Source organism: Pelophylax lessonae (genome assembly GCF_965119305.1).
Source record: "Pelophylax lessonae genome assembly, chromosome: 9".
Classification (NCBI taxonomy): Eukaryota; Metazoa; Chordata; class Amphibia; order Anura; family Ranidae; genus Pelophylax; species Pelophylax lessonae.
This window is the reverse complement of record NC_138776.1, coordinates 246,636,776-246,649,762: the sequence shown is the minus strand read 5'-3', so window position 1 is coordinate 246,649,762 and position 12,987 is coordinate 246,636,776. Positions and strand designations below refer to the sequence as shown.

At 44.7% G+C, this 12,987-nt stretch overlaps 2 protein-coding genes across 2 annotated transcripts in view; both read right to left on the bottom strand.

Annotated features, from left to right (window-relative positions):
* LOC309564355 (uncharacterized protein) overlaps positions 1-12,987 on the bottom strand; it is a gene marked incomplete at its 3' end in the record, with an annotated part of 715,072 nt that overhangs the window by 249,286 nt on the left and 452,799 nt on the right.
* Positions 1-12,987, bottom strand: part of LOC309563353 (uncharacterized protein) — a gene marked incomplete at its 3' end in the record, with an annotated part of 522,832 nt that overhangs the window by 211,290 nt on the left and 298,555 nt on the right. The window contains 3 exon segments of the mRNA XM_082267747.1: positions 185-280; positions 570-674; positions 965-1,061. Coding sequence (XP_082123873.1) covers positions 185-280; positions 570-674; positions 965-1,061 — 298 coding nt within the window.

The window sequence follows — 12,987 nt, the reverse complement described above, 5'->3', positions numbered from 1 at the left end:
GTCAGAAGGGTCTTCAAATGTAAGTGAAGGCTTCACGAGCAAGAATTCACGATTTTACAGTATATGATTTACCAACCTAATAATCCATTCTGGAAAATGCCTGACAATCTCTGGAATAACTTTAATTAGACCATTAAAGATACCATTATATTACAAATAGCTGTATGTAATTAATATTACTCACTTGTGCTGATTACTGTGGGAATTTCTTCTTCTTTAATCCTCACATCACCACCTTCCTTCTCCTCAGCTTTGATGTCTCTCTGAGTGTCTCCGGGGTCTGTGAATAAAGATGAGAGTGAAGCCCCCCTGTACTGAGATGTATGAGAGACCCCAGAGAGTGTGTGTGGGGGGAGACTGGTCACATCTCTTGGCTGGTAACACACAATGACATGATGTGAGGAGAGCCGGAGTCTAATAGAGGCTGATGGCTCCTGACTCCCCCACTGGGCACATACTGTCCCCCCATTACTGTCTACTGACAGAGGAGGGGGAGAAGAAGAGATTGTTGTAGTGACTGAACAAGGAGAATCTGGGACTCTTCTCTGGATTTAGTGTATATTCCTCACCTGTGCTGATCTCTATAGGAATTTCCTCCACTTTAATCCGCACATATCCTTCTTCCTCCTCCTCGGCTTTGACATCTGTCTGAGTGGCTCTGGAATCTTCGGGGTCTGTGAATAAAGATGAGAGTGAAGCCCCTGTACAGAGATGTATGAGAGACCCCAGAGAGTGTGTGTGGGGGGAGACTAGTCACATCTCTTGGCTGGTAACACACAATGACATGATGTGAGGAGGAGAGCCGGAGTCTAATAGAGGCTGATGGCTCCTGACTCCCCCATTGGGCACATACTGTCCCCCCATTACTGTCTACTGACAGAGGAGGGGGAGAAGAAGAGATTGTTGTAGTGACTGAACAAGGAGAATCTGGGACTCTTCTCTGGATTTACTGTTTATTACTCACCTGTGCTGATCTCTGGAGGGATCTCCTCCTCCTTACATGGATCATCACCCTTCACAGATGGCTCTTCTTCAGCTTTAACAATAATCAGGCCATCATTCTGGGTAAGAAACAACACATTTTTATAGCAAGATGATCACTTGAATATTTTGATCAATAAGTACGTTCAGTTCAACCTACCTGATCCTCCTGAGGGATCTCCTGAGGCTCCTGTGTGGAGTCCCGGGAATACAGAGGACGGGGACATCTCTCTGGGGGATTTCTATTACTGGATCCATCTGTAGGAAACACACACACTGACTGAATACATTGTTTTTATGTCTTTATATCAGAGGATGTGTGTATCTAGGGGGATCCTCAATACTCTTCTCTCCTTCACATGAAATGAAAGTCTCCTCTTACCCGGGGATGTGAGGGGCGGCCGCTTCACCATCATGATGTCCTTGTAGAGATCCTTGTGTCCTTCTATATACTCCAATTTTTCTGTATGTCTCTGTATATGGAAGATAGGGGGGCTTAAAAAACTAAAAAGAAAGTCAAAAAACAAACCTTAAACTTTATCTTGAAAATAAATGTACTGCCAATATGCTCCCTATGTGTCGGAGGGGATAGTTCCATTAACAGAAGTCAAAGCATATATCTCCATCACACATGCCTGCTGATGGGGTCCTGCGCGGGCCCGAAAACATTGCAATTTACTTATATGATGTAATTGCATTAATAAAGTTTTGGAAATTTTTTTTAAGATCTATGATGTGCTGGTGATATAGCTTTTGAGTTGTGTTGATACCAGTTGCCAGCTGGTAGTCGCTATGGCACCTTCTTGCTTCAAGCCATCTCCTAAAACGTGTACAATGGGAATATTCAAATTGGTTCCATTAACAGGCCACACACTCATCACAACAATACCTGAATATTGTGAATGGTTGTAATTGGAGGGTCAGCATGACAACAAAACCATGGCAAGACTACATGGGTCAGCATGACTACAAGGCCAAAAAAGTCCTTCATTCCTAAAAGTGATGGCACTCTGTCCTGCAGTGAGAGAGACTAACAAGCCTGAAATGTATTCAGTGGGTTCCATAATTTTAAAGATTTTTTTTACCTGAACACATTCTCTGCATTAAGGTAAAAAAACCTTCTGTATACAGGATGTCCCCAGGCCCCCTTATACTTACCTGAGCCTGATCTCAATCCAGCTCTGTGTCTGAGAGCAGAGTCTCTCTCTGCTCTCTATCCTCACTCGACATGGAGGCAGCAGTGGGATTTATTGGCTCCTCCTGCTGTCAACCACAGACTGTGAGGAGGGGGTGGGGCCAAGCCACACTGCATGTGTCTATGGACACACACAGTGCAGCTCAGGATCGAACCCGCACCAGTGTCCCCATACCAAGTGGCTTGCAATGAGGGCACTTGGAAGAGGGACAGAGCCAGGAGCATTGGCGGGGGACCCCAGAATGGGAGAATCAGGGCCGCTCTGTGCAGATAAAAAAAAAAAAAAAGTAGCATATAAAGTTGTCAGAAAAACCCATCAGACATTCGCACAGCAGCTCAGGCAGTGTAGCGAGCATCAATGGTTGTAAAATAAGAGACCATCTTTGCTACAGTCAGATACATTTAGCCCCAATCATCAGTCATGATCGGTGGGGGCGATAGTAATACGCCTTTACCATTGGTGGGATGATAAGACCCGTCATTGATGTCGGTGGGATAAGACCCCTTTATTGTCATCGGTAGGATAATAAGACTTACTTATTGCTGTTAGCGGGATAAAATGTGTACCAATTGTTGGGTGTCCCTGAATGTCAACACAATAGAAGCCCACCATTATGTTGAATAACTAAACTGATATCACGTTGGCAGGGTGACAGGAACCCCATCACTGACGTTGGCGGGGTGACAGGCCCCTGTCACTGGCGTTGGCGGGGTGACAAGGCCCCATCACTGGCGTCGGGGTGACATGACTTATATGGGTCCCAATAGTTGGGTGAATAACTGACCTGAAATCACCTTGGCAGAGTGACAGGACCCAGTCGATGGCGCCGGCGGGGTGACAAGGCCCCATCGATGGCGCCAGCGGGGTGACAAGGCCCCGTCGCTGACGTCGACGGGGTGACAAGGCCCCGTCGCTGGCGTTGGCAGGGTGACAAGGCCCCATCGCTGGCGTCGGCGGGGTGACAAGGCCCCGTCCCTGGCGTCGGCGGGGTGACAAGGCCCCGTCCCTGGCGTCGGCGGAGTGACAAGGCCCCGTCACTGGCGTCGGCGGAGTGACAAGGCCCCGTCACTGGCGTCGGCGGAGTGACAAGGCCCCGTCACTGGCGTCGGCGGAGTGACAAGGCCCCGTCACTGGCATCGGCGGGGTGATAGGACTTATATGGGTCCCAATGGTTGGGTGTCGCTGAATGTGATATCACGTCGCTGAGTGTCAGCACAATAGAAGCCCACCATTGCGTTGAATAACTGACCTGATATCACGTTGGCAGAGTGACAGGACCCCGTCACTGGCGTCGCCGGGGTGACAGGACCCCGTCACTGGCGTCGGCGGGGTGACCGGACTTAAATGGGTCCCAATGGTTGGGTGTCGCTGAATGTGATATCACGTCGGCAGGATGATAGGCCCCTGGTCACTGGCGTCGGTGGGATGATAGGATTATGTTGCTGGCACTGGCGGGAGGATAGGACCCCGTCATTGTCATCAGTGGGATGGTAAGACCCTTTCATTGTCAATCGGTGGGATGGTAAGACCCTTTCATTGTCATCGGTGGGATGGTAAGACCCTTTCATTGTCATCGGTGGGATGGTAAGACCCACTCAATGTCATCGGTGGGGTGGTAAGACCCTTTCATTGTCATCGGTGGGATGGTAAGACCCACTCAATGTCATCGGTGGGATGGTAAGACCCTTTCATTGTCATCGGTGGGATGGTAAGACCCACTCAATGTCATCGGTGGGGTGGTAAGACCCTTTCATTGTCATCGGTGGGGTGGTAAGACCCACTCAATGTCATCGGTGGGGTGGTAAGACCCTTTCATTGTCATCGGTGGGATGGTAAGACCCCTTCATTGTCATCGGTGGGATGGTAGGACCCACTCAATGTCATCGGTGGGGTGGTAAGACCCACTCAACGTCATCGGTGGGGTGGTAAGACCCTTTCATTGTCATCGGTGGGATGGTAGGACCCCTTCATTGTCATCGGTGGGATGGTAGGACCCTTTCATTGTCATCGGTGGGATGGTAGGACCCTTTCATTGTCATCGGTGGGATGGTAAGACCCTTTCATTGTCATCGTGGGATGGTAAGACCCCTTCATTGTCATCGGTGGGATGGTAGGACCCCTTCATTGTCATCGGTGGGATGGTAGGACCCTTTCATTGTCATCGGTGGGATGGTAAGACCCCTTCATTGTCATCGGTGGGATAGTAGGACCCACTCAATGTCATCGGTGGGATGGTAGGACCCACTCAATGTCATCGGTGGGATGGTAGGACCCACTCATTGCTATTAGGATTAAATGCGTCCCAATGGTTAGGTATCGCTGAATGTGAACACAATAGAAGCCCACCATTGCATTGGATAACTGACCTGATACTCTGCTCTTTTCCATCATCTAGAACTTTTCTGTGTCAGGAGATCCCTCAACCCAACACATCCCCACCATACCTGATGTGCCAGGAGCTGGAAGGCACTCGGCTCCTACAATTTGGGAGATTAGAGGCCCGGGCCATACTAGAACGCAGAGCAGGAAAGACATTTCCCACACATGAATGCAATGCCCTTCTGAGACACGCACATCGTAAATGGAACTCCCAACACATCTAGGAGATGCAGTGAGTTTGCTGCCATCAAATCGCATGTTACTGCAGAAGCAGTTTGGCGCAGAGCAACCTGCAAAAGTAGCGCTTGCACTCATTTCTGTGTGCTTCGAAGCTCATTGAAATGAATGGGCTGTCAAAAGCGGAAAGGGCAAGAACAAACACATTCTGGTGCAACGCCACCTTTAGGCTCCCAGAAGACCACTCCAAAATTTCAGGTTTTTCCAAGGGGACCTGCCTAGGGTTGTCACCTTATCCCTTTAAACCAGGACACAAATTAATCACACAGGATCTGAGGCTGATCTAATGCACATAAGGCACCAAGTGAGTTTAATTAGCACCTTAATCAGCCCCAGAACCTGTGTAATTATTGTGTACCCTGGATTAAAGGAATGAGGTGGCAACCTTAAACTTGCCAACTCTGTAGCTCTACAAACTATAGCTTTCCAGAGACCTGTGCTGCAGAGCCCCTCCCCCATCTAATGTTCTACACATCAGAGGACATGCAGGGAAGATTATATGTGGAGGTGACACCATCCCCCATCCAGTCCACACTGGGATCCCCTTATTTAATAAATAACAATAAATGATTACCTCCTCCTCACAGGGCACACACTCTCCACACTCACTCTCCTTTCATGAAGTCTCTTGGAACAATAATCCCTCTCCTAATACTACTTTCGGGCTGCAACAAAATGGCCGTCGTCACTTCCTCTCATTACGTGAAAAGCCAGCATCCTCTAGTGTTGGCTTGGTTTCCACACTTATGCCGCTGGACGCTTACTATGTGTTCCGTGAAAAATCCATACCCGTGAGAAAACCATACCCTCGTCACTTCCGGTTCCGCTACGGAGGGTATGGATTTCTCACGGTAGTTAAACTTGCGGCGCTTACATTAAAACAGCTCTTCTGAAACGTAAATCATCTCCGCTCTTCGCCCTGTCACTGCCCTCATCTCCGGTAATAAATATAAAAGCGGATCACGGAGCCGCGATCGCCGTCACATTTACATCACATACACCCACCACCGCTTTTATATTTATTACCGGAGATGAGGGCAGTGACAGGGCGAAGAGCGGAGATGATTTACGTTTCAGATGAGCTGTTTTAATGTAAGCGCCGCAAGTTTTACATTAGACACAGTGCCGTGAGAATTTCATGCCCACCGAGCATGCGCACTTGTCTAATTCTTTAATGTTCAATCATGTATCCGGGGCTCTGAGCATGCGCACTGCTGCGCTGCTCAGCTATTTCAGCCCGGAAGTGACGAGGGTATGGTTTCTCCACGGGGTATGGTTTTTTCACGTTACACTATGGTAACCAGGAAGCAGCGACGTTGACCTGGGCTGTACTGCAGAGCGGAAGTGAATCGTGTTTCCGGTGTGGGCGGAGCACAGAGATGATAGAGAGGAGATAGGCAAGATGTGTGGTATTGATGGGTTCACATATTATTCAGTCTGAGCTAAATAATAATTACATCTAGGAACTGAATTATCATTATTATCTATAGAGGTGCCCAGAGCAGCCAATCAGATTGTAGGTGTCATTGTCCTGGTGGAGATCAGGAGATGAGAGGAAATGTCTGGTTGTCATGGCAACACCTCCCAGCTCATCCTTCTGTCCACATTTTCTAATATAACAGTAGATGAGCTCAACTTTCACAAGAAATTGTATATACACATATATATATATAGCTATATCTAAAGTCATGGCTGATCAATATATATATATATATATATATATAGTTATGGCTGATCATTATATATAAAGTTATGGCTGATCATATATATATATATCGTTATGGCTGATCAATAAATATATATATATAAAGTTATGGCTGAGCATATATATATATATATATATATATATATATATATATATATATATAGTTATGGCTGATCATTAAATATATATATAGTTATGGCTGATCTATATATATATATATAAAGTTATGGCTAATCATATATATATATATACATAAAGTTATGGCTGATTATATATATATAGTTATGGCTGATCAATATATATATATATATATATAAAGTTATGGCTGATCAATATATATATATATATATATATATATATATATATATATATATATATATATATAGTTATGGCTGATCAAAATATATATATACATATATATATATAAAGTTATGGCTGATTATATATGTTATGGCTGATCTATATATATATATATATATATATAAAGTTATGGCTGATTATATATATATATATATATATATATATATATATATATATATATATATAGTTATGGCTGATTATATATATATATATATATATATATATATATAGTTATGGCTGATTATATATATATATATATATATATATAGTTATGGCTGATCAAAATATATATATACATATATATATATAAAGTTATGGCTGATTATATATGTTATGGCTGATCTATATATATATATATATATATATGTTATGGCTGATCAATATATATATATATATATATAAAGTTATGGCTGATTATATATATATATATATATATATATATAGTTATGGCTGATTATATATATATATATATATATATATATAGTTATGGCTGATTATATATATATATATATATATATATATATATATATATATAGTTATGGCTGATCAAAATATATATATACATATATATATATATAAAGTTATGGCTGATTATATATGTTATGGCTGATCAATATATATATATATATATATAAAGTTATGGCTCATTATATATATATATATATATATAGTTATGGCTGATCAATATATATATAATATATATATATAAAGTTATGGCTAATCTATATATATATATATATATAGATAAAAGTTATGGCTGATCTATATATACACACACAGTATATATGTAAGATCAGCCATAAAAAAAAAATAAGAAATTCTTCGCTAAATGTGTAACATTTCCATGATGTGATAAACAATATGTGAATAGATAAGAAGCTCACACAGACCTATAGAAACAAAGTCCAAACAATATATAAAGTAAACGTGTAGTGCTTAAATTAATGTGTAAAAAGTGAGTCTTAAATCACTAGAAACATGATTCTAAATAAGAAATAAGTGAAAAAAGTCCATATATAAGACAAAAATAAAAATAAAAAAAATCTTGTGTTTTGAAAGAGAACCACAAGTCCCAGCATGCAGATGAAATGTTAATCCTCTCCCGATAAACGAGAAGAAGCCACCAGTGGAGTACAAACAGGAGCTATTGGCTGCTCACCAGAGGCTGTTGGCCACCCAAATTAATGGAGAAGCCAAATTGCGCTTGTAAAGGATAGTAGACCACCGGGCACAGAGCATCAAACAGGGCTGTTCAGGTATACTTGCAGATAGGGCACATAGGAACCGCATGTGTAAAGGAGTAACAGATAGCACATAGCGTAATATTGTTTAAAATATAGCATTTATTAGAAAAGTAGTGCAATTACATAGAACGAAGGTAATCAGGCATGTCAAAAAGTCTCCAAACATCAGTAGAACCAAAACGCTGCAGCGTTCTTATGGAAAAGCCGGCGTGGTGACATAGAGTCTGGTCCCAAAGTTGACTTCGTCAGGGGCGATCAGCCATAACCACCCACCTCCCCCTTTTCACTACGAAACAGCCCTGACCCTTCAAAGCATTGACACCACTAGACCTCTGAAGGTAGACTGTGATATCTGGCACCAAGCCGTCAGTAGCAGATCCTTTACCCCTTCATGCCAAAGCCTTTTTCTGACAATATCTCTGTAATATTAAGGCAAGTTTCCACTCCAACCATGATATTTGCACTGCTTCCCCACTGAGAGTGATTTACACCTCATATGCCGCCCCAGAGACCAGCAGAGGGTCTCTCTGATAGACACTGCATTTAGCATGTGAGCACAGGGAGCACATCCCAGTGGAGCAGGATGGACAACCCGAACTTTATACCGAGCTAGGTAGGAGACGTGCCAATTTCCTGGATCCTCTCCCTTCACAGGGTGAGTGGAAACGACTCCTTTAGAGTGTATTGACCACATGCTTAATGAATGTGGCAACCTGTTAGGTGTTGTAATCTTTATCCTTGTTTTCCTAAACAAGGCAGCATTCTTGCAGTCATGTTTATCCATATCTTCTCTTTGGAAGAGTGAAGAGGATTGCTTGCCTGGGAAGGCTAGGAGACTGCTCATTGCCAGAATAGGTAAAGTGAGAGAAAAACGGAATTTTTGTAAAATCTTACCTGTAAAATTCCTTTCTCTGAGTCCTCCGACAGTCGCCGCCATCTTCATATTCGTCACAATGGGGGTATTAGACTTTTCTCCGAAGGAGTAGCTAGGCAACAGAATATGTTAATATAAAAGCTTTAACACATCCCACCCCCAGGGGGTGGTCCCCTCAGTCAATACCCTCCTACTTCCTGTATCCATACTTCAGTTTCAGTGGAATAGCAGTAGAGTATACAACCAACCCCAAAAGAGGGGCGGGGGCGGCGACTGTCGGAGGACTCAGAGAAAGGAATTTTACAGGTAAGATTTTACAAAAATTCAGTTTTCTCTTACGTCCTCCGACAGTCGCCGCCATCTTCATATTCGTCACAATGGGGACGTCCCAAAGCAGTGCAAACATGAGGGATGGGAAACGCAGCCGCGCCCAAGGCAACGCCGTCTCCACAGCAGAGAAAGGAACCTTACCAAAGGAAGGAAACCATCTGGGCAACAGGAGAAAAAAAACTTGCTCAACAGAAGCAAAAACCCAGGAAAACAAATAACCCAGGGATAACAACATGTATCCCAAACAGCCAAGGAGCCCATACAAGAGGCTCTAAGGAACTGCCGCACTAAGAACCTTGCGGCCAAAGGAAGCATCTGCCGATGCCTGAACATCCACTCTGTAGAATTTTGTGAAGGTGTGAACGGACGACCAAGTCGCCGCCTTACACACCTGGGCCACAGAAGCCCCATGACGACAGGCCCAAGACGTACTCAGAGATCTTGTAGAGTGCGCCTTCACATCCTGACAAGCTAGACATTGAAACTGAAGTATGGATACAGGAAGTAGGAGGGTATTGACTGAGGGGACCACCCCCTGGGGGTGGGATGTGTTAAAGCTTTTATATTAACATATTCTGTTGCCTAGCTACTCCTTCGGAGCAAAGTCTAATACCCCCATTGTGACGAATATGAAGATGGCGGCGACTGTCGGAGGACGTAAGAGAAAAAGTATTTGACCCTCTGCTGATTTTGTACGTTTGCCCACTGACAAATAAATGATCAGTCTATAATATTAAAGCAGAGTTCCGGCCTCGGGGGTCAATTTGAGCTAAAAATACCCCCGGGACAGTCAGGGCTAGTACATTCCATAATGGATAGCCTCTGTACTGACCTGGGTCGCACTTACCTGTAAGAAGAAATACTTACCTTGAAAATTTCTTCTCCAGCGCTGCCATCTCAGGCGTGGGCAGCTGAAGCCGCAGCGTCCCTCTTCGTGTCCTCTTCCGTGACGTCGGAGTCCCACAATGCGCCTGCACCGGCCCCGCTCGTCACTTCCGGTGCAGGCACGGCATCCCTGCACAGGTTCTGGGCATGCCCAGAAGCTGTTTAGCAGCGAATGCCGCACCTGCACCGGAAGTGACGAGCGGGGCCGGTGCAGGCGCATTGATTCCTGGGAGCGATGGTGTTCAGCTCCCAGGAATCATCGCAAACCGTAAGTGAAGGCACGGGCCGCGGCCGCAGAGGGAGGGAGTGGAAGGAAGGTGAGTATATTTTCTTCCATAATAAAGGTAAGTGACCAAAAAAATCGGCACCATCCATTTCTTTTTCAGATTCCCCTTAGCAAGCGGATGGCCCAAAATCGATTTTGTGGCCGGAACTCCGCTTTAATGGTAGGTTAATTTTAACAGTGAGAGACAGAATAACAACAAAAAAATCTAGAAAAACGTATTTCAAAAAGTTATGAATTAATTTGCATTTTAATTAGTTAAATAAGAATTTGATCCCCTATCAATCAGCAAGATTTCTGTCTCTCAGGTGTCTTCTATATAGGTAACAAGCTGAAATTATGAGAACTCGCTTAAAGCGGCGTTCCACCCAAAAGTGGAACTTCCGCTTTAGGTAGTTCTAACCCCCTGACATGCCACATTTGGCATGTCATTTTTTTGGGGAGGGAGCGGGTACCTAGTTTTGACAGGTACCCGCTCCCACTTCCGCTCGGAGCGCCGCGGTGCCCTGAGTGGAAGTTCTCCTCTCCCCCCTCTCCCTGCAATCTTCTGGGACATGTCAGAGGTCCCAGAAGATTGCCGGCCAATCACGACGCGCAGCGCAACTCGCGCATGCGCAGTGCGTACCCGGCACTGAAGCCGCAAACTGTCACAGCCGGGTGCCCACAGCAGTGATGCCGGCGCCGCAGAGCAGAGAGGGAGAAGAGCGAGGCTTCGGGCGGCCACATCGCTGGACCGTTGGACAGGTGAGTGTGTGTTTAGGCTGGAACTCCGCTTTAAAGGGAGTGCTCCCAATCTCAGCTTGTTACCTGCATAAAAAACACCTGTCCACAGAAGCAATCAATCAATCAGATTCCAATCTCTCCACCATGGCCAAGACCAAAGAGCTGTCCAAGGATGTCAGGGACAAGATTGTAGACCTACACAAGTCTGGAATGGGCTACAAGACCATCGCCAAGCAGCTTGGTGAGAGGATGACAACAGTTGGTGCAATTATTCACAAATGGAAGAAACACAAAATAACTGTCAATCTCCCTCGGTCTGGGGCTCCATGCAGGATCTCACCTCGTAGAGTTTCAATAAACATGAAAATGGTGAGGAATCAGCCCAGAACTACACAGGAGAATCTTGTCAATGATCTCAAGGCAGCTGGGACCATAGTCACCAAGAAAAGAATTGGTAACACACTACGCTGTGAAAGACTGAAATCCTGCAAGGTCCACAAGGTCCCCCTGCTCAAGAAAGCACATGTACAGGCCCGTCTAAAGTTTGCTAATGAACAGCTGAATGATTCAGAGGAGAGCTGAGTGAAAGTTTTGTGGTCAGATGAGACCAAAATCGAGCTCCTTGGCATCAATTCAACTCGTCGGGTTTGGAGGAGGAGGAATGTTGCCTATGACCCCAAGAACACCATCCTCACCGTCAAACATGGAGGTGGAAACCTTATGCTTTGTGGGTGTATTTCTGCTAAGGGGACAGGACAACTTCACCACATCTAAGGGATAATGGACGGGGCCATTTATCATCAAATCTTGGGTGAGAACCTCCTTCAGGGCATTAAACATGGTTCGTGGATAGATATTCCAGCATGAAAATGACCCAAAACACAGCACATTGAGGTCCTGTAGTGGCCTAGCCAGTCTCCAGACCTTAATCCCGTAGAAAATATGTGGAGGGACCTAAATAGTTTGAGTTACCAAACATCAGCCTTGAAACCTTAAAGCGGAGTTCCGGCCTCAAATACCTTGTTTAACTAAAAACACCCCTATAATACTAATCCATCCCCTTTACAGAACCGCTATTCTTATACTTACAAGGTGTACAGTATTGGATTTTAGTCAAAATCTTACTTTTAAAAACGCTGTCTGGGCGCGGCCATCTTAGATGTGGGCATCTGAAGCCGCAGTGTAATCCTTCTTCCCGATTCCTTCTTCCTGCTTATCTAGGCACTGATGAGCACTGACTAGCAGCACTATGGGCACTGAGTGTGGGCACTGATGGTGCTGCCCATCAGTGCTCATCAGTGCCGCCCATCAGTGCCACCCGTTAGTGTCCATCAGTGCCACCCGCCAGTGCCCATCAGTGCCGTCTATCAGTGCTGCCTCTCAGTGCCCAGCAGTGCCACCTCTCAGTGCCCAGCAGTGCCACCTATCAGTGCTCATCAGTGCGGCATATTAGTACCTCCTCATCAGTGCCACCTCATCAGTGCCCATAAGTGCCACCTCATCTGAGCCCATCAGTGCAGCCTATCAGTGCCCATCAGTGCCGCCTCATGAGCGCACATCAGTGAAGAAGAAAAATGTATTTATTTTCAACATTTACTCGCAGAAAATAAGAAAAACTTTTTTTTTTTTCTAAATTTTCTGTCTTTTTTTGTAAAAAATCAAAAACCCAGAGATGATTAAATACCACCAAAAGAAAGCTCTATTTGTGTGAAAAAAAGGACGAAAAATTCATATGGGTACAGTGTAGCATGACGCGCAATTGTCATTCAAAGAGTGAGTGCACTGAAAGT